General features: G+C 43.0%; 1 protein-coding gene across 1 annotated transcript in view; it reads left to right on the forward strand.

Annotated features, from left to right (window-relative positions):
- Window positions 1–22,908, forward strand: part of Noto (notochord homeobox) — an 85,367-nt gene that overhangs the window by 57,961 nt on the left and 4,498 nt on the right. Inside the window, exons 2-3 of the mRNA XM_076832747.1 lie at window positions 19,208–19,380; window positions 19,461–19,887. Of these exons, the coding sequence (XP_076688862.1) occupies window positions 19,208–19,380; window positions 19,461–19,887 (600 nt within the window). The remainder of the gene's footprint in view (window positions 1–19,207; window positions 19,381–19,460; window positions 19,888–22,908) is intronic.

The following is a 22,908-nucleotide window of genomic DNA, read 5'->3' on the forward strand; positions in this document are numbered from 1 at the left end:
TTCTGTTTTGGCAGCTCAACCCACTGATCTCCCTGTTTCACCAAACTGCCCCCTGTCTTTGGTCTCATTTATTCATGTTTTTCTTTTCAAAATAGAACTTACATGAAGACAACTCTTAAATCTTAACCCCATCCAGACCCTCTCTTATCCAACTTCCTGAAAGATATCTCGCCTGGGTTGTGTCTCAGACATGTTTTACTCCATTTATACATCCATAACTTGATCTGTGTGTGACCAGAGAAAACACATGTTGAAAGAAGATACATACATACATCTTACTGAAACTTTGGTGTGTGTGCTGGGGATGGAACCCAGGCTCTTGTATGTGCTAGGCAAGTACTTTACCACTGAGCTAATCCCCCAGCCCTTGTTGAAACTTTTGAATACTGATGATGGTGGGGAGGAACCTTTCCATCTTTCTTTTTTTAAAAAAAAAATTTTTTTGTAGTTGTAGATGGATAACATACCTTTATTTTATATGTTTATTTTTATGCAGTGCTAAGGATCAAACTGAACCCAGTGTCTCACACATACTAGGTTCTGCCACTGAGCCACAACTCTAGCCTCTTTCCATCTTTTTGACAATAGAAAAGATTTTTTTTTACAAATAAAAGATCAATCTGACATCAGATTTTTATTTGCAAAAGATCAGATTGATCTTTTATATATAAAATATGAAATATTTTCCAACATGAAATATTGGAAAACAACTATTAAAAGCTGAATGTAGTAGCACATGCCTATAAACCCAGCTCTACAGGAGGCCAAGGCAGGAGGATCACAAGTTCTAGACCAGCCTCAGCCACTTAGTGAGGCCCTAAGCAACTTAGCAAGACCCTGTCTTAAAATAAATAAATAAATAAATAAATAAAAAGATCTGGGAGGCTGGGGTTGTGGCTCAGTGGTAGAACACTTTCCTTAGCATGTGTGAGGCACTGGGTTCAATCCTCAGCACCACATAAGCGGATAAATAAAATACAAGTATATTGTGTCCATCTACAACTAAAAAATTTTTAAAAATTAAAAAAAAGGCTGGGGATGGAGTTCAGTGGTAAAGTACCCCTGGTCCAATCCCCAATATGTATAGTTAGTTAGTTAGATAGATAGATAGATAGATAGATAGATAGATAGATAAAAAATCAATAAATGAATATGTTTGGGGATGTAGCTCAGTGGTAGGGTGGTCCCTAGCATGCATAAGGCCCTTGGGTTGATCCCCAGCACCACAAAAAAAAAAAAATAGTTTTGAGTAAAAAAATTAAAATGAAAGATTTATACACAATATCATTTACATAATCTAAAACATATACAGTATTCAGAAGAGCCCTACATATTTTACATAGACTCACCAAAAAATCCACAGCAAATATAGGAGAGAAGAGTTTGGTAGAAGAGGAAGAAAAAATTGCCAGAGGATAGGGGAAAAGACTAACAAAAAAATGGTAAATGGGGTCTGGTGTAGACTTCTTTTGTTGTTGTTGTTTCTTTGTTTATTTGTTTGTGGTACTAGGGACTGAAGGGTGCTTTACCACTCAGCTAAGCTACATCTCCAGCCTTTTTTTTTTTTTTTTTTAAAGTGAGACAGAGTCTTGCTAAGTTGCCTAGTCTAACTTCAAACTTGGATATCTATCTATCTATCTATCTATCTATCTATTTATCTATCTATTTTGGTACTGGTATTGAACCCAGGGCCTCAAACATGCTAGGCAAGCCTTCTATCACTGAGCTCTCAAAAACTTGGGATGCTCCTGCCTCAGCCTCCTGAGTAGCTGGGATTATGGGCATGGATTGCCATGCCTGGATCTGGTATGGACTTTCGGTGGTAATAGACTTTAACAAGCAGGAGGGATTATCTCAAGCCCTCTGCTTCTGAGATCCAAAAGAAAAAAAAAAAACATATACATGTAAAAATAAAAATATTTCTGGTCTTGGGATGTAGTTTATGGGTACAGTGCTTGCCTAGCTCATGCAAGACCCTGGGTTTGATCTCTCACAATGCAAAAAAAAAAAAAAAAAAAAAAAAAAAATCGCAAAATATAAGGGTTGAGGGGCTGGGGCTGTAGCTCCATGGCAGAGCGTTTGCCTTATACGTGTGAGGGACTTAGTTCAATCCTCAGCACCTCATGTAAATAAGTAGGAAAAAAAAAAAAGGTCCATTGACAACTAAAAAAAAATTTTTAAAAAAAGAATATAAGGCTTGAGAGTCATTGAATTAAATGATGAATTATAAGAAGATTTCAAGTCAGAGTGGGAGATATTTCATTTCTTTCTTTTCTTTTCTTTTTTTTTTTTTTTTTTTTTTTTGTACCAGGGGTGCTTAACCACTGAGTAATATCCCCAGTCCTTTCCATTTTTTACTTTGAGACAGGATCTAAGTTGCACAGGGTCTCACTAAGTTTCTGGGGCTGGTCTTGAACTTAAGATCCTCCTGCCTCAGCCTCCTATCACTGGGAGTACAGGTGTACACCACCGCACCTTGCTCAGGTATTTCTTTTCTTTCTGTATTGAACCCAGGGATACTTAACCATTAAGTCAAAATCTTCAGCCCTTTTTAAAATTTTATTTTATTTTATTTTATTTTGGTACCAGGGATTGAACTCAGGGGCACTTGACCACTGAGCCACACCCCCAGCCCTATTTTATATTTTATTTAGAAACAGGGTCTCACTGAATTGCTTAGTGCCTCACTTTTGCTGAGGCTGGCTTTGAACTCATGATCCTACAGCCTCTATAAGACCGTGTGTCACTATACCTGGCTTGGGTATTTCTTGTGGCTTTGCAAAGCTACAAGATTCAAGTGATATGATGATCCGTTTTGCCCAAATCAATTTCTACCCAAGATTCCCTAGGCGAAGGCTGAAGCTCTGGTAATCCCGGATCAGGACCACAAGCTTGTGGCAGCTTACCTGCCTCTTTGAAAGGAACTCCTAGCCAAAGGGGCAGATACTGTACACCCATTAACTGTTTCCTGCTCTGCTCACACCCAGTCCCTGATACCCACATGTATATATGCATGAACTCCTGCTGCAGGCCAAGAGCTCATGCATACCTCCTTTAGGAGTTGCTAAATCCAACCAAGTGTGCGGTACTAGATGAAGCTAATATCAATTACATGTACGCAGGGTTTTCTTATTTAATGAATATTTGTGAGGTATACAGGCTGGGTTTTAGGCACCAAGAAAGAAAAGCAGTAAACAAAGCAGATTTAAAAAAAAAATAAAGCTTACATTCCTGTTGAGAGAGATAATAAAAAATAAACAATATAGTATGTTTGCTGGATGGTACTAAGTACCGTGGAGAAAAACTAAGCAATATGGAGAAATTAGAAATGTAGGCTAAGATAGAGAGAAGGCCAAGTCAGAGAACGACCCCTTTTGGGGAAGATGACATTTCAGCAAGCACAAGAGAAGGTAAGGGAATGAGCCATGCAGCTTTCTGAAGGACAAGCTTTTCAAGGAGTGGGAACAGCCAGGCAAAAGTCCTGAGGCAGGAGCATGGCTGGTCAAGGAAAAGCCAGAAGGTCACTGTGGTGAGCAGAGTGAGAGAGGGGGATAGCAGTGGATGAGTTTAGAGAGAGAAGAGGAGTATAGGACAGAGGTGGGTGGACGAGGTCAGTCTGGATGTGAGAATGAAAGAGTGGACGAGGTCAGTCTGGTTGTGAGAATGAGAGAAAGAGTGGATTTAAGGATGACTCCAAGTTTCTGACCTAAGCCACAGGCAGGATGAAGTTGCCATTTTCTAGCAACTGGAAGGCTATTGGGGAGAAGGATGCCCAAAGACAAAGAGGAGTCAGGCTCCTGATTCTCACAATGTGAATGTGCACAAGCCTGATGTTTGTCTGCCTGACTCCAACGACCTTTCTTCTCCACTCCTCCATGTCACCTGCCCTGGGGAACAGGCAGAGCAAGGAGGGTCCTAATGCTGCTTTCCTCTAGCTTCATTGAGGATGGCATGTTCTGGGACATTCACAACTTCAAGCACTGGATTATAGTTAGTTCTTGACTCTTTCACATTGTGTGACCCATCTCCAACTTCACAGGTCAGAGATTTCATGAACAAGTATCATTCACCCGGAGCCTGGTAGTATGGCCTTAGCCTGTGAGATTCCCATGTCATGGACCTGCCAGGGCCTCCCCTCAGGGATTTTCCATTCTATGAAAGTTAGACCATATAATGTGTTTTGATTATCTGTGGTTATGTAACAAACCACCCCAAAACTGTGCTTTAAAACAACTATTACCAGACACAGGGGCTCACACCTGTAATTCCAGCAACTCAGGAGGCTGAGACTAGAGGATCACAGATTCGAGGTCAGCCTCAGCAACTTAGCGAGACTCTGTCTCAAAATAAAAAAAAAAATTTAAAAAGAGTTGGGATGTGGGCTGGAGTTGTGGCTCAGTGGTAGAGTGCTTGCCTGGCATGCACAAAGCCCTGGGTTCGATCCCCAGCACCACATAAAAATAAATAAAATAAAGGCATTGTGTTCATCTATAACTAAAAAAAAAAAAAAGAAAGAAAGAAAAATTAGAAAAAAAAAAAAAAGAGTTGGGATGTAGCTCAGTGGTAAATTACCCTTGGATTCACTCCCCAGTACCAAAAACAAAAACAAAACAACTAATACTTTGCCCACAATTCTGAGAGTCAGGAATTTCAGCAGGGTTGAGCTGGGATGTTTTGCTTTACATGGAATCAACTGAGAGGTTTTATAGAGGCTGCAGACAGGGTGGACTTTGTGAGTGTGCAACCTGTGCAGTTGCACAGGGCCCAGGCTCAAAGAGACCTTGCAATTAGTGTAATGGTTTGGTATTGCCACCTTAAAATTCTAAATAATTTTTGAACAATGGACCCCACATTTTTATTTTACACTGGGATACACAAATTATGCAGCTGGTCTTGGGTGTCAGATGGTGGCTAGGGCTGGACTATTCAGGATCATATCATTCACAAATCTAGGGTCTTGGCAGGATTGGCTGGTAGGCATGGGAGCTCAGCCCCCACCCCCCCAACACACACACACAGGCGCCTTCACATGGCATCTGGACCACAGGATCAAACACCCCAAGCAATGGAAGAAGGCCTTTATGGGTCTACCTTAAAAGTTACAGAACATAACTTTCTTCACATTCTAGTGACCAAAATAAGTCATGAGCTGGCCCAGATTCAAGAAGAGGGATGGGGAAATGACAAGGCCACTTTGCTGAGGACCATGACCGAAGCCATCCTTGGAAGCATACCCTACCACATGAGGTTTATGTCTTATCTGCCCGACAGGCCTAAGTTTCACAAGAGGACTAAGGAAGGCTACGCCTGTTACTTCTGCTCCTTCCCTTTGCCCCACTCCACGGCACTCCCCAAAAGGAATGAGGTGAATTGGTTTGTTTCAGACAGGATCGGGGATCTATTTTGTTTATTTAGATCCCAGAAAGTCTTTGAGGACTGACTTTGGCCAGACAGGTTGTGAGGTCTGTAGATGGCTTGACCAAGTAAGGGTGGGCTGGGTGAACAGGTACAGGAAGCTTGAGGACATGGCTCTGCCCACTTCCCTCTGAGCAGTGACAACTGGAATAAGAAGGCCAAAGGAGAGAGAGCGCCCTGCCACCCAGTGTATGGTCCCCAGACCAACAGCATTAACATCCCCTGGGAGTATGTTAGAATGCAAACCCTCTAAGACCCCAATCAGACCTACTGAGTCAGGAATCACAGTTGAACAGGACCCGGTGATAATGTGCACATTAGGTTCCGGCGGGCTTCTCGCAGTCGTGCTTGGCATTGGCTACACAGTGGAGTCATCTAGAAAGCTTTTCCAGTTCCTGACACCCCGGCCACAAGGCTGACCAACCAAGTCAGAATCACAGAGGGGCACCAGCGTTAGGATCATGTGTTTCTCCATAGGGAGTTCCTGGCTCAGTGAGGAAACCAACCCCATACCCTTCAACTTAGGGCTCCTCATTGGATGGACCCCCACAAGTTTCTTCTCAGGAAAGGAAGGAGCTAGGACTGAGCCTCTCACCATCTCATGCAGCTGCCGGTGGGGTCCAACCCTCCCCTCTCCTCTTCAGGAAATTGTAGACATTGCTTTCCCAGATTATTCTCGAGTTCTGGGGACTCTGAGTTCAGCCCATGCTCCCCCTTCCCAAAACTGCTCCTGTGTTTGAAGCCAGGACTCCACGGGGCAGCTCTCCATGCAAGTGTGAACAGCAAACAAATCCATCTGGGTACAAACTTCCTCACAGGAACCTCAGTGCCATGCAAAGCAAACAGCCAGTTGGAGCCCCCACCCCACTCTCAGACCTCCAGGAGGCAGGTGGCTAGGCCCAGCCTCTGCACCTGGCCTGGGTGAGGAGGTTTCCCAGGACTCCTAGTGCCCTCCCCCACTGAGGGCCTCCCACCTGCCCCCCTCTTGGACTCACCCTTCAGGGGTGATGGCAAAGGCTTGGTGACAACTCTAGAAGCCCAGGTGTAGAAGAGCACTAAAAAAAGCAACAGAGGTTAAGGAAAGGTCTGGGCTAGTATGCAAGGCCCAGGACAAATCTGTATGCTTCCCCCTGCTCAATCCCCTGGAATCTACCTGCGAGGCACACTCACCAACAGCACCCGCACCAGCACCTCCGTTTTTCTCTCTACTGAGCAGATACTTCTTTCTAGGTGGTTCTCTCATCCTCTCCCCTCTGTGACTCCAATTGCTCATCAGGGACTTGGAGCGGTCACGCCACCCTAACCCAACATTCTTTGTGTCTGTGTATTCCCACAATGCCCCAAGCTCAATGGTGAGAATGCTGAGAGATGAACTGAGGCTAAGATAGGTGATTTTTAAAAAGGAACTCACACTGGGCACATGCATGTAACCCCAGCAGCTCTGGAGGCTGAGACAGGAAGATCACAAGTTGGAGGCCAGCCTGGGCAACTTAGTGAGACCCTATCTCAAATGAAATTTTAAAAAATAGATAAATAAAAGGAGCTGGGGATGGAGCTCAGTGGCAGAACACTTGCCGACCATGTTTGAGACCCCGTCTTCAATCCCTGATAGTGCAATGAATGAATGAGAGCGCATTTCTTTGTTCTACTCTTCTACTGGGGTGGGAAGTTCAGTCAGTTATGAGTAAACTTAGCCTTTAACAGGATTTACTCTGTCCCCTACAACTCTTCTACCTCAACTCTATTTCCTACTCACCCCTTGAATGGAGGGGAAAAAAAATACCTCTTTCACTTCCAAGTCCTGTGGGCCCAGAAGAGAAATCAATTCATTTCATTTTTAATTCATTTCATTTTTAAATATTTAAGTGCACACTCTGATTGTGGGATTGTTTTTTTGTTTTGTTTTGTTTTGTTTTTGCTTTGCTGGGGCTGGAACCCAGGGCCTTGCCTATGTTGGGCGAGTGCTCTACCACTAAGCTACAGCCCCAGCCCTCATTGTGGGATTTAGAGCAGGACAGGCCTGGGTTTGAATTCAAGCAGCTTACTAACACATCACTTAGATCCTCAGGATCTAGTTTCCTGCTCTATAAAATAGGAATAAAGCACATTTGTGGGGATCAACAACATAGCATGTGAGTACACCCTCGTGGTACTTGTGGTATAACAGGGGTTCAGTGGGGACCATCCCTCTTTCTTCAGAAACTAGACAAATAGGAAAGAGATTTTCAACTCAATAAATAAGTGCTAAGCACCATGTGCATATGGCCAATGGATATAAAGGTGAATGGGGCACTGACCTGGGCTTTGGATTGTCATAGAGGTGTCGTGTAGAGTGAGTTGGAAGTTCAGAGACCTGGATTAAGTTTTACCTTTTGGAAAAGTTGTTCCTTGCTTAGTGGGTCTTCAATGTCCTTCTTATTAGAACAAGAAAGGGCTTTCACTAGTTTGCTACTAAGATTCCAACCAGGCCCAAAGTGCTCCATGTGGCTAGAAAACATACTAGTCTGACTGCACACAGGTTTTCTACCTTGGTTCTCACCCTTCCTCTCTGGTCATTCCTTCTTCCTCTGTCTTTGCCCATCTTCAAAGATGGCAGCCCCCAGGGGTCCAGACTAGCCACTCTCTCTTCTAGTATTTTCTTTCTGCATGGTCTTACCCACTCCTGAGCCTTGGTAGACTTACCTCTCTTCAGAGGCACCTGCAGAGGAAAGTCTCCTCCAAGGAGTCTTCCTGCACCTCTGAAGTTATCACTGATCTCTCTATCCTTCAAAATCCCATAGAATCTGTCCCTTTAGTTGGGCAGTTGCCTTAGTTAGTTGTGGATGAGCCTCTTTGTCCCCTCTCCCCACCCCCAGAGACTGTGAGATCTCTTTGGGCAGAAACGGTATTCTTCATTGCTCTTTGTAACCCTCATTAAACCTCACACACTGACTAGGCCTCAAACAAAAGCATGTTTGTTGACTTCAGTTTAATTAAAGAGCATAGGATTTCAGAGAGAGTCTTAAAAGCAGCATACATAAGAAAAAGTTAGGAAACATTAGATAGCTGCAAAGTGCAATGTGTGTTAGCACACATAGCACCTCCTGTCACTGTGCATTCCTGGGAGGGAGGAACAAACAACTTGTTTGCTCTTGGCCTGTCAGGTGCAGGGGATGCAGGAGGGGCAAAGGAAGCAAGTGTGGGCTGGAGCTGAGACAGCCTGGGCAGGGTGAGGAGGTGTGGAGTTCCCCAAGGCAGCCCTGGGCCCTCTCACCCTGCAGGCTGGGCTTGACTTGAAGCCCTTTGGTGTGGGCCTTGTGTCTCAACTCTAAAGAACTGCGTGGTCTCCATTTAGTGCCTCTTCTAGATTAAAAAAAAAAAAAAAAAAAAAGCTTCCCCTTGGAAGGATAAGGGGAGAAGGGGAGAGTGGGGAGGGAGAGAGAAAGAGGGAGAGGGAGAGAGGGAGAGAAGGAGCTATAAAAGAAGGAAAGAGACAAGGATTTACCAGGTGTTTGGGAGAAAGGATGGCAAAGGGGCCTCCATCACATCTTTTCCAACATCCTAGTTCCCCAGTGGCTCTGCCATCTCACCTAGGGCTAAAATGTTGGTATCTGTATGTATGCTTCTTCCCTCAATCCAGAGGAGGGAAACTTCTTCTCTACTTAAGTGAGACATCCAGGTGCAAAGCTCAAGTGATCTGGAAATACTGCCAGTTAGTGTTATTACCACTTTCGCTTCTTTTCCTCCTCTTTCTCTCCTTTTTCTCCTCTCTACTCACTTTACCTGTCCATTAGTGAGTTTAAACAGCATTAGTGGGGAGGGAAGGCTGGGTAGAGGGGAGGAATTTGGTTGGGGACAGCTAGAGAGCTTCTGGACAAATTTATCCATTCTGTTTATTCATTGATTGACTGACTATAGTACTGGGGATTGAACCCAGGGGCGCTCTACCACTGAGTACATTCCCAGCCCTTTTTATCTTTTGTTTTTGAGACAAGGTCTCTCCAAGTTTTCCAGGCTGACCACCAACTTGAGATCCTTCTATCCCCACCTCCCAAATAGCTGAGATTATAGGCACATTCAATTGCACCCAGCTTTATACATTTATTTATGTATTTGTTTTTTAAAAATTTTAATAAATATTTTTAGTTGTTGATGGACCTTTATTTTATTCATTTATTTATATGTGGTGCTGAGTATTGAACCCAGTGCCTCATACATGCTAGGCAAATGCTTTACCACTGAGCCCCAGTCCCAACCCTACATTTATTTTTTCTTAAGTTGGTCAACTGAATCCTTTGTATTGTGCTAGGCCCCAAGGATCATGTGGATCTTTAGAGTGTTTTGGAAATAAATATGGCATAAAACATAAACTCATATAAATTTCCATCCATTAATCCTATTCATGGACATTTTTGTCCAGAAATAATAGCACCAGGTTACAATAGCTATTTCAAATCGTATCTACTTCCTGTTATGTTTGGGCAGAAGCTGGAAAGAACCTGAATGCCCCTGAGCAGAGGAAGGGTTGAATAAACGGGCCCACCCATTCAGTGGAACCACATAGTCATTAAAAAGAATGAGTTAAGGGCTGGGGTTAGAGCTCAGTGATATAGTGCTTTCCTAGCATGTGTGAAGCCCTGGGCTCAATACCTAGTACTGAAGGGAAAAAAGGCCCAAAAATATAAGTTAGTTTAAGTCAAGTTGGTTTGGCGGGATTTCCACAATTGAGTGAGAAAAAGAAAACTGATTTCTCTAAGAAAAATGCCAAGAATTAATTTTATCAGAAAATTCTGGGTTGGGCTGGGGATGTGGCTCAAGTGGTAGCCCGCTCGCCTGGCATGTGCGAGGTGCTGGGTTCGATCCTCAGCACCACATACAAATAAAGATGTTGTGTCCGCTGAAAACTAAAAAATAAATATTAAAAATTTCTCTCTCTCTCTCTCTCTCTCTCTCTCTCTCTCTCTCTCTTAAAAAGAAAAAGAAAATTCTGGGTTGCAGAATTCTCTTAACACTAGGGATTTAGAGAATTATTAAATTGACTCCAGGTTTTTGATACTATAAAAGATACCACAATGAACATCTTTAAAAAAAATTTTTAGTTGTAAATGGACACAATATCATTATGTTATTTATTTATTTTTTATGTGGTGCTGAGAATCAAATCCAGTGCTTCACATTTGGTAGGTGACCACTCTACCACTGAGCTACAATCCCAGCCCTACAATGAACATCTTTATGCATGAATTCTTACATTTTAGTAGTTAATATGAGTTATTCTCAAAAAAAAAAAAAAAAAAAGGAACTGGCTAGGGATGTACAGCTAAATGGTAGAGTGTTTACCTGAGTGCACAAGACCCTGAGTTGGACCCCTAGCAACACACACCACATAGAGGAGCTAATTTAGATGCTTACCTGAAATCTATGAGAGCACCTAATTCCCTACACTTTCACCAACACTGATATCATCAATCCTTTAAATATTGGGAATTGAACAGCCAAAATATAATTTATCTGAACAGTAAGTAGCATCTTGATTACCAAATCAGAATATGTTTCTTTAGCTCAGCATGAAGAGTTCCAGGCTCACCCCATTAACCGGTATATGCAAAGAATGGCAAGGGTACAAGCTGTGGTTGACCTCAGAATCAACCCCTACCATCCAGCACCTCCTTCAGATTCCTTCCCAGTAGCTGTGCCACAAACTCTGAACCATACTGCATACTATCCTCTTAACCAAATTGCTCAACTAACACCAAATTTTCACTTGACTGCTCAGGGTTCCAGACCTCATCCATCCTCCATCCAATGCATGATGGGTTCTATTGTTATAGTCACTCCTAGACCACCGTTTATAAACTATGAGATCAGATTTCTCTCTCTCTCTCTCTCTCCCGCCTTCCCTCTCTTTCTGTTTTTCTTCTTTTCTTTCTTTTTCAAGGTAGGGGATGAAACACAGGGCTTTGGGTAGGCGAGGCAAGCACTTTACACTGAGCTATGAGCTATATCCAGCCCTTGAGACCCGCTTCCCCACAGGTCCCAGGAGTCATGGCAAATCAATGTATTGCTAACACATCAACACAGACAGTGTGTCCTCAGTCCTATAGCTGCTTTTGCCATCCACCATTCCTCTATATAAACATGCTATGAGTTCGCAGTTTTCAGCAACATTTAATGCACAGCCTTAAGTTACCATGCAACAGCTTGTTGTCCATGTAGAAGGCCAGGGACATTTGACTGCTTCCATGTTGACATCTGTCCCTCCTCATGAGCAAAAGCAAAAGCAAAAGCAAATGGTGAGTGAACCACTGTTTCTTGCAATTCAAGTCACGCAGCACTATACTCTTGCTTGTAAACTGGCTGGCGTGTTGTTGGAGATTGATAATATAGAATTTCTTCATATGTTTGTATCTCCAGAGTCTTTCTGTTCTGTGAAGCTGTAGCTGTACTGCAAACCCACCAAGCTAGAGAGGCTGCTCAGAAAGCACTCAAAAGTGCTGCAGTATCCAGATGTTTAAAATTTCTTAGGTATTATGAAGGAAATTCATGCTTTGCTGAAGAAAAATATAAAAAAAAATTAAAAAAAAAACTTTTGCAATGCTGGGGGTTGAATCCAGGGGCCTGATCATGCTAAACAAGTACTCTTAATGAGCTATATCTCTACCCTTTTTATTTTTATTTTGAGATAGGGTCTCACTAAACTGCCTAGGCTCATCTCAAACTTGTGATCTTCCTGCTTCAGCCTCCTGAGTAAGTGGGTTATATTGACATGTGCTATCGTGCCCATCTCAAGTTGTATTTTCTCTTTAAAAAATATGACACTTTTCAAGCCTATAGATAAGGAAAGTGAATAATAAAAAGAATATCCATGGGCTGGGATTATGGCTCAGTGGCTAGCACTTGCCTAGTATATGTGAGGCCCTGGGTTCAATACTTAGTACCACATAAAAATAAATAAATAAAATAAAGGTATATAAAAAATTATCATTTAAAAAAAATCCATATATCTACTACTACCCAACTTTAGCAAACTCTCTACATATAGATATTTGGTTGTAGATGGACACAATACCTTTTTTAAAAAATTTTTATGTGGTGCTGAGGATCGAACCCAGAGCCTCATGCATGCCAGGCAAGCATTGTACCACTGAGCCACAACCCCAGCCCTTAGCAGACATTTTTACTGAACTTGTTTTGTGTTAAGAAATAAAATAATACAAAAAGTTGATAGCCCACACTTCTTTCTCTAGTCCCAGTCCTTTTGCCCTCCCAGAGCTCAGCTCTATCTTGATTATCATGCCCAAGAATGTCTCTAGGCATTTACTGTGTAATTATGTTTTTTGGCTTTTTTTTGTGGGGGGGATAAGGAATTGAATTTAGGGGCACTCGACCACTGAGCCACATCCCCAGCCCTATTTTGTATTTTTTCTAGAGACAGGGTCTGAGTTGCTTAGCACCTTGCTTTTGCTGAGACTGGCTTTGAACTCATAATCCCCCTGCCTCAGCCTCCTGAGCTGCTGGGATTACAGGTGTGCACCACTGCACCCAGCTAATTATGTTTTATGTTATACATGTTTTAGACCTTTTTATAAATGGTGTGATGCTTTTACTTAGTTAAGCTAGAATTATTCTTGGGATGGTTATGGACTAGGACTGGCCACAGGAGAAATCTGCATGATGCTCCTGATGCACAGGTGGCAGAAGGAAAGCAGCAACCATGTTAATATCATGTGGGGCAGGTGTTAGGGCAGACCTGCTGGCTCACCTTGCTGTCAGGGAGCAACAGCCTGGCTTCTTTAGCTCCTACTAAGCCCTCTTTGGTTGCCCTAGGAAACAGCATGTTTAGTTCCATCATGAAGGACATCAGATTTTCCTGCTGGTCACCTGCATCAACAAAATGAAAAGCTTGGAGATGGGTTCCAGTTCATTCTTGTTCTTCCTCCCTAAGTCTCAGTGTGTCCTTGCTCCTCTACTCCATGTCCATCTTTCCTACCCAACTGCCTGCCTGCACACTTCAGTCCCCAGCTCTAGACAAAGTAACATCCTCACATAGACTATGTACAAGCTCCCACAACTGTGCAAGGTCAAATTCCCTTAATAAATTCCTTATTCTGTGACTCCTAGTATTTTTGATTTTCTGGATCATGAATGATAAATAATCTGCTACCAGTCATGGTTCCAAGAGGAAAAAAATGAAGGATTCTCTGAATTCGACATGGGTTATCTAGAATTGGTTCTGTAATTTAATTACATTTAAAGGCACAAATGATCCTTACCAGAGATTACTGACTATAAAGAGCTATGTGGTACTCCAAGATATATAATGAAGAGAAAAAAGTGGTTTGAATCATACCCTGTACTAGCTGTCATCATGTGCCTATAGAAGTCAATGCTTTGACCAAGCATTCACTTGGATATAACAATTATCATGGGATTGGTGGATTATTCTAAGCACCCTAAAGAACTTGGGGGAAAAGGGCTTTAAATTCTCATTTCTACCTTTTGTCTCCTTTTATTTATTTCTTTCCTTTTTTTTTTTTTTTTTTTTTGTTGCTGTTGCAGTACTGGGGATCAAACCCAGGGTCTCACCCACACTAGGCAAGTGCCGTACTACTGAGCTACATTCTCAGCCCCTTGAATTCCCATCTCAAGGACCATGAAAAGAATCTGAAAGTCTTATGGCTACCTAATGGGACAAATTGCATTCCCAACCTACGGATCTCTTCTGTTAAAAATTAGATCATTGATTGGGAAGTAAGACTGAAAATTATAATGGAGATATATAGGACCAGGTTCCAATAAATCTAGGGACCTGGGGTTCCTAAATTCTGTGAGCCTTCTTTTCCACCTCTCTCTGAATTTAGATTCCCCTTGCTTAAGGAACCTAAACCAGACTTCTCCCAAGTGATAGCCCTCGAGATATACCTCCATCACTTCTCAGTGCTTATAGATTCAAGTCCAAACAGTCTCTAGAGAATGAAATATGAAGCATGACCCATGAGAAGGTGTTATACACACCCAAACAATAGCATGAAGTTGCCAATTTATATCTGTCGGAACCTGAGGAAATGTATGGACATGGGATCAGGTTAGAAGCAATATATATCATATGAGGCTGAATTTCTTTATAAGGGCTCACTAAGCAGAGATTATTGATTCAATGTGTTAGCTTCAGTGACTCTGCTTATCTAGTTGGTTGATTGAAATCTGGGAAGTTGATGGTCTGGGGCTATAGCTCAGTGGCCGAGCACTTGCCTAGTGTGTGTGAGGCATTGGGTTCGATCCTTAGCACCACATAAAATAAACAAATAAAATAAAGGGATGCTGTCCATACACAACTACAAAAAATTAAGAATCAAAAAGAAATCTGAAAGTTGAAATGCCAGAACTTCTTTGATATATTGTAAAAAGAAGACACCTAATGGCTAAGAAAGCTAGGGCAGATTTATCATAGAAACTATTCACTGTCTCTTACTATGTGCTCAGGAAGATCCAGAGAATACTCCCTTTACCATGCCTGTGAGAAACACATTCATGAGTAAAGCCCTGATGTCCTTGAAGAACTCTATAGTGGCTATTTCCTGCAGGCCAGAAGTGATGGTAGAAACTTCTGCCATAAAGCTGGGCAACCTGAATGATAAGATCCCACGTCAGCAGGACCACGTACTGGTATTCAATCACCGATGACAAACTAGATGTGGTTACTTGTTCTGGAAAAACATGGTATAAAAGACCTGACCACAAAGTACTATGAGACTGAAAAAGAGACAGACTGAGGATTACCCAGAGTGCAACTTATTGACAGAGGATGGCAGTAAAACCAGTGGATCCCCACAATTTGGGTTAAACAGAGAGAGTTTTATAATGGTAGGACAAAAGTGAATTCAGGGGGGCTGGGGTCGTGGTTCAGTGGTAGAGTGCTTGCCTAGCATGCATAAGGTACTGCGTTTGATCCCCAGCACCACATAAAAAAAAAAAAAACTAAATAAACAAAATAAAGGTATTGTGTTCATCTACAACCAAAAATATTTTTTTTAAAAAAGTGAATTCAGAGGAATCACCTGATTTATCTCACATTAACATTTAACAGTGCTAGGAGCTGTCATAAAACGCCGCATACCATTTTAATAGTTTTGTTTACTTATAGTATGCTGGGAAACTCTCCAGGGTGGTAGTGATTGGAAACAGGCCAAGATTACTCAGGGGGAAATCATGGTGGTTTCAACTCCTGATGGTTATAGTCAGCTCAAGCTGGGACCCTACATTATTCTAATGGGCTCATGAAAAATGTGGCCATAGTGGGAGGGATGGAGGTCAGGCATGGGCTTAGTAACATGGGTACCCAGTTACCAAGGCCAATCTGGTTACAGTCACTGCTGAGTACCCAAATTGCCCATCAGCTGGGATAAACATTGAACTTCCAACTTGGTGGCTGGCTGGTTACATAGAAAGAAGTGGTGCTTTGTTCTCATTGAAAAATCCATTTCTTATGACACAGATTTGTCTTCTGCCAAAGTTACCATCTGTGAGCTTATAGAATGCCTTATTTTCAGCAATGATCTGATCAAAGAATTTATTTCACAGCAGATGAAGGGCAATAGTAGCCTCGGGCTCATGGAACTCATTGGTCTTACCATGTCCCTCATGGCTTGCTTATGGCACCAGCTGGGTGGCAACTTCTTGCAGAACTTGGGTAATGTCCTTCAGGCTGCAGGATGTGTTCTAAACCAGCAACCAACATATGGCACTAAGGGAAATCCCAAACTGAACAGGAAGAAGAGGATAGAAATGAGAACAGATTCTATCAATACAGCACAGTGTTTATCTAGCAAAACTTATGCTTTCTACCTCTAAAACTGGGAGCTCTGCTTATTTAGAGGCCTTAGTTACCAAGAGAGAAGTGTTTCCACAGGGGAAACAGCAGTGGTTCCATTGAATTGGAAGTTAAGACTACCCCTGGCTATTTTGGACTTCTTCTGTCAGTGAATTAACAAAAAGGATTAGTGTACTGACTGGAGTGATTGATCCTGAGTATCAAGGGGGAGAACAGGAAATGTCTTGGTTTTCCCAAATCAAGGAATTAAAGTTGGGGCTGGGGATGTGGCTCAAGTGGTAGCATGCTCGCCTGGCATGCGTGCGGCCAGGGTTCGATCCTCAGCATCACATACAAACAAAGATGTTGTGTCCGCCAAGTACTAAAAAAAATAAATGTTAAAAAATTCTCTCTCTCTCTCACTCTTTCTTAAAAAAAAAAAAAAAAAAAAAAGGAATTAAAGTCAAAAGCAAAACGACTACAATTCAATGCCAGAAGGACTGCTAATGGCCAAGACCAGGTATAGCCAAGGTAAAGTATTTATGTGCTTCACATGCTAAATGTCAGGCTTCTAAGATGCCTGTTTTAGTCCATCAACCCCCAGAACCAATCAAACTCATAGATGACTCTGCAGGATTGCAGACCTAGAGTGCAGTGACCCCAGACTTCAGACACCTTCACTGCCTTTTGGGACACAGATGTATTTTTCTTGAGTTACTCAGGAGGCTGAGGCAAGAGGATTGCAAGTTCCAGGCTGGCCTCAGCAAATTAGTGAAATGCTGTCTCAAAAAAAAAAAAAAAAAAAAAAAAAAAAGAAAGAAAGAAAGAAAGAAAAGAAAAGAAAGGGCTGAGTATATAGCTTGATGGTAGAGCGCCCCTGGGTTTATTCCCCCGTACCAGGGAAAACCAATCAGTAAACAAATAAAAATAAAAGTTAGGGACCTAATTAAAAAAAAAAAAAGGCAAACCAGTGGAACAGGCACTTCACATAAAAGACAATGTCCAAGTGGCTGATAAGCATATGAAAAGATGCTCACCACAAACAGTCTTCAAATAAATGTAAATTAAACCATATACTAGGCAGATTTGAACCAAGACTATAGTTAACTTCTCTCTTCTCTCTTTTCTCTCTCTTCTCCCTTTCTTTCTTTCTTTCTCTCCCCCCACCCAGGGGGAGTGATGGAGGTGGCATCCAGGGGTGCTCTAACACTGAGCTATATCACCAGCCTCTTTTTTTAATTTTAGGTTTTTAAGTTAGGCACTTGTTAAATTGCCCAGGTTGGTCTTGAACATTCAATCCTCTTTCCTCAGCCTCCAGAGTTGTTGGCATTACAAGCATGTGGTATCGTGCCCAGGTCCCAGTTTATAGTTAACTTTTTTTGCTCTATTTACTCCTCTCTGACCCAGCACCCCTTGGTTGGAACACAGTAAGCTTGGAGCTGGGACCAGTCCTGCCATCCCCATTCTTCATTTCACCCTGGATAACCTCACTTCCCAGGCTGCTTTTAGGGTGGATCAGAAGGCAGCTGGTATTTGCTGAAAGGGGTGGAAGGTTCCTCTAACTCCTACCTGGCCAAGAAGAAGGGACATGTTTGCATCCCAAATAATCATAGCCAAAGAGAGTGTGATGGAACAGAACTGCTCACTCCATGGCATTGGTGAAGGGGTGGACAGCAAGCCAGGGACAAGTGTACACTCCCCCAGTGACTTATTTTCTCCAACTAGGCCCCATCTCCTACAGTTTCCACAACCTTTCAATAATCCATTTAATTATGAACCCATCAATGGATCAATCCATTGATAAGATCAGTTTTCTCATGATCCAAGCACTTCCCCAAAGTCCAACTTTTAAACACTGCTGCACTGAGGACCAAGCCTTCAACAGATGAGCCTTTGAGGGACATTTCAGATCCAAACCATAACAACATTATTGAGTAGTTTCAGTGTAGGTATCAATTTAGCAAGAGAGCATGCAATGGGAGCTTGGGAATCAGGAATCGCTAGGATCCCCACAGTCATATCCTGCAGCTCACCACATACCAGGTCAATACTAAAAGTGTTGCATATACTAACTCATTCATTCAATCCTCATTGGAACCCCAGTGTAGCCATTATTATCCATTTTACAGGTAAGAAATACAAACTAACTTGTAACTTGCCTAAGGACAACAGTTATAAAGTACTGATTATCTATCTGTAAAATGAGGATGCAAATGCCTGCCCTGTACCCATATACTGCAAGTCATATTCATATAAGGGAGCCAACTCCTACGTATCGGCAATGAATTAGATTTCTTATTCAAATTCATTACAATACTTTGAATTCTGTATATAAATTTTCCGTGTTTTTTCCCCCCATTCGACATCTTTTTGGACATAGGAAAGTTCTTTCCTGTGAGGACCTATGTGTGCAGGCACAGAAAATTCCTAGAAAGATGGGCCTGGTGGCGCTAGCCTATAAACCCCAGCGGCTAGGGAGGCTGGGGCAGGAGAATTGCAAGTTCAAAGCCAGCCTCAGCAACTTAGCAACTTAGCAAGGCCCTAAAGAAAGACTCTGTTTCTAAATGAAAATATTTTTTTAAAGGGGGCTTGGGGTGTGGCTCAGCGCCCTTGGGTTCAACCCCTGTACCAAAAAAAAAAAAAAAAAAAGTGATGACCAGAAAACCATAGTGAGCTCAAGGTCTTTCCCCCAACAGCACAGGAGTGGGCACTTTTAGTTTTTATTGTTATTATTATTTTTTATTTTTGGCAGAGGGGATTGCACCCAGGGGCGCTCTACCGCCGAGCCACATCCCCAGATCTATTTATTTATTTTTATTTTGAGATAGATTTTTGCTAAATTGCCCAGGTTGACCTGGAACCTGCAATCATCCTGCTTCCGCTTCCCGAGCCTCCGGGATTATAGACGTGCGCAACCATGCCGGCGGCTGGGCACTTTCAAATGCGATGGGAGGGAGAGAGCAGAGTCCTTAGCGCTGTGCCCACCTTGCTTCCCCGGAGTAGGGTGCAGCGACGGATTTAGGAGCCTGGTGCGCACGGATTTAGAAGACCCCGCCGGTGCAGCGCGGGTTGGAGGTTGGGGGCCCCGCCCCGCCCTGTCCCGCCCCGCGAAGTTTAAGAGCTCTCGCCTGCAGCTGAGGCTCTATTTCCAGGGCAAGTCCCGCTCGTCCCCTCCTGTAGGGTCTTCTTACTCGCCTTTCGCGCTCCCACACAGCCCCAGAGGCCCCTGCTACCCTTCCGCTCCCATCCCGATTAGGGTCAAGCCATGCCCAGCCCGGGGCAGCTAGGCCGCCCGCTGCTGACTGGCCTGGGCACTCAGGTCCAGCCCCTGCGCGACAGCGGCTCTCCTGTTCCCGCGTCACCCGCGCTCTCTGGCTGCATGGCGGGCCCAGGCACGCCCCAGTCCACGGGTCGCCTCGAGTCCTCTTTCTCTGTAGAAGCCATCCTGGCTAAGCCCGACGCCCGCGCGCCGGTGACCTCCCCTCCGCCAGTCTCTTCCTGTGCGGCCCTGGGCTTCTGGACTGCTCCCTCTCACTCTCCGGCCCCAGTTCTGCCCTGGGCGTGCCCAGCAACTTGGCTGCCCGCCTACCTGAGAGTGGGTGTCTACCCGCTGTGCCCACAGCCGGCTGTGCCTGGGCTGCGCATGGCTCACTTCTGCGGCTTCCAGGGACTCGGCGTCACAGGTACGGCGGGACAGAGCGCCCGTGCGGGGTAATTGGTCAGGGGATGGAGAGTGGAGGCCTCACACTGGAATAGACAAGTACCTGAGTTTGAGACGCAAGGTTTCCCCGCGGGGTCGCTGAGGTGGGAGCGGGAGGTGCTGGTGTTCGACAGACTGGGTCGGTAACCCAGTGCTGGGGATGCAAGGAGACCCAGCCCTCCTCCTAGTCTCCTCCTTCCGGACTCTGCCTTTGGCACAGACATTTCCCTAAAGCTGCATGGTCCCAAATCCATAGCTCTGGTCTTTGAGAAGGGGATGCATGCGTGATGCGTGATGCGGGACCTGTTAGCTGGCAAAGGCCGAGATTCTACCCCTGTCCCTTGCTGCTCACATCTATAGGAACTTGGACTCCACGCTTAACCTCTCTGAGCCTGCCTGCTTACAGCAGTCTTAAAATAGTACCTGAGCAGATCTGCTGCACAGGCACATAATGCCAGTGGGAATTTAACTGTTGAGGTAACACTTCTGTAGCATTAACCTTTTGCCACTTGGGACACCTGCTTCATGCTTCCCCATGTCCCCATGAAGAAAACAGGAGCAAAGTTAGTCAAGCCTCATTAACCCATAACAAGATCATCATAACATAGACTTACCTGGTTCCTACTGCTGGGACACCCCTCGCCTTGCATGTCCTCAACCCCTTTCAACAGCGCATTAACACCTGGACTCCCAAGCCGATCCAGATTCACACTCTCTGAGAGCTTGTCCATCCCTCCAAGTCCCTTTCACTAGCTCTCCAAACACCTGAGGGATTAATTGCAGTTTGCTAATTTATGTTCCAACTGTCTAATTTTCAAGTTGGTTTTCCCATGGATATTAAATTCACACATCCAAACTTCAAAATGTATATCAAGATCTATGGAGAAAGTTTCCTCTTCCCCTTCTTGTCCCCTACCCACTTAATTCTGGGTGTAGTTGTGCATATTAAAATATCTTAGTGCATACAACTATTCTTTCCCCCTTTTCCCTATGCATACCATACACACTGCTCTGCACTTATTCTTTTAACTTGATCATGTATCTTGGAGAGGAATTCCTGTCCATAAAGAGCTTCTTTTACAACCACAGAGTAGTTCACTGTAAGAATGTAAGATAACTGATCTAGCCCAATTGATTTTTCATTTGCTATTATACATAGTGCTGTAATGGATAATCTGCACATAAGATATTCAAGAATAGCTGGAATCATTGGCTTAAAGGGTAGATGCTTTTGTAGTTTTGTCAGATTGTCCTCCACAGATCTTGTATCCCCTTTTCACTCCCACCAGCTAAGTGTAAGAGTGCCCCTTTTCTCCACAATCTCACCAATGCAGGGTGTTATTCAACTTTTGAAATAGAACCAATGCAAAAGGAGGAAAAAAATGATTCAGTGTGCATTTCTCAAATATAACTGGGATTGAGCATTTTTTCTCAGTTTGTTTATTGTTGCAACATTTTTTTTAACACCAAACACTGTACCAAAATATGAGCCATTCATCTTAAGACAACTTTACCATAACTAAAGAGTATTGTACTGATGTTTACAATTCATTTGATTTTTTACTGGGTATTGAACCCAAAGGCACTTAACCACTTATTGCTAATTACTTATTATAATAATCAAATACTTCATCATCGGTTAAACATAATTATCAAAATTAAAAGAGCAAAGTTTTTGTTCCCCTTCTTACCCTCAAATCAAACCAAAAAAGTCATTTTTTTCACCTGGAAATAACACTTATTTTAACCAGTTTTAAACAAAACCAAGCATTCTCTAAAACATGGGAAAACAAGGTTTCCCAGAGTGAATATGATACTTGAAAAGATAAAACTCCCTGGATGAATTTGTTTCCACCAACTTGCAAAAAAGAGAAAGTACGTCTTTCTAACCATTTCTTCTCTCAAAGGCCTTGTTGCACCTTCAAAGCAACTAGAGAAGGGCTGTGTGGAAGCCTATGATCAAGTGGGCTATTCAGGACAGAAACCAATCACTTAGTTGTACTCCTCAGTTGGTCTCCCCATAACTTTTAGCAGCTTTTGTTTTAGGACATCAAACTACTGGGTTGCTTTCAGATTGAGCTTTTTTTTTTTAAAAAATGTCTAATAGCCATCTTTATTTCCTTTTCTGTGTACTTAGCCCGTTTTCTAACTGGACATTTATAACAATCTATTTGGAGCTGCCCTGGCTCCCTGTACTGAGGATTGAACCCAGGGGTGCTCTATGACCAAGTAACATCTTCAAACCTTTATTATTATTATTATTTTATTTATTTTGGGACTAAGTTTCTGAGGCTGGCCTCAATCTTCCTAATATCCCGCCTTAGCCTCCAAAGTTGCTGGGATTACAGATGTGCACCACCATGCCCAGCTAGTTCCTTTTATATTGGGAAAATTAGCCCTTTGTAATAAGATGTAAATATTCTCTCAGATTATTGTCTTTTCACTTTGATTATGGTTTTTGTTTTTGTCACATAAAAATTTTCATTTTTATGTGTTTGAATGTATTAATTTTTTCACTTTTTTTTTTTTGCAGTCTGATTTTGTTTTGCTTTGTTTTGTTTTTTTATTGGGGATTTAACCCAAAGGCACTTAACCACTGAGCCATATTCCCAGCCCTTTTTATTTTTTGAGACAGAGTCTCACTAATTTGCTTAGGACCTTGCTAAATCGCTGAGACTAGCTTTCTGAGTCACTGGGATCATAGCTGTATGCCACCATGTCTGACTGCATATTGGAGATTAAATCCAGGAGTGCTCTGCCATTAGTCCTTTTTTATTTTATTTTGAGACAGAATTTCAGTAAGGTGCCCAGGATGGCCTTGAATTTGTGGTCTTCCTGCTTCAGCTAGAGGCAGGAAGTAGCTGGGATTGCAGGCATGTGCCACCATGCCCTACTATCACTTTACCACTGAGCTATATTCCCAGCCCTTTAAATTAATTAATTAATTAATTAATTAATTTGAGACAGGGTCTTGCTAACTTTCCCAGGCTGACTCCTAGCTTGG

The sequence above is a fragment of the Callospermophilus lateralis genome, chromosome 14 (assembly GCF_048772815.1).
Source record: "Callospermophilus lateralis isolate mCalLat2 chromosome 14, mCalLat2.hap1, whole genome shotgun sequence".
Lineage (NCBI taxonomy): Eukaryota > Metazoa > Chordata > Mammalia > Rodentia > Sciuridae > Callospermophilus > Callospermophilus lateralis.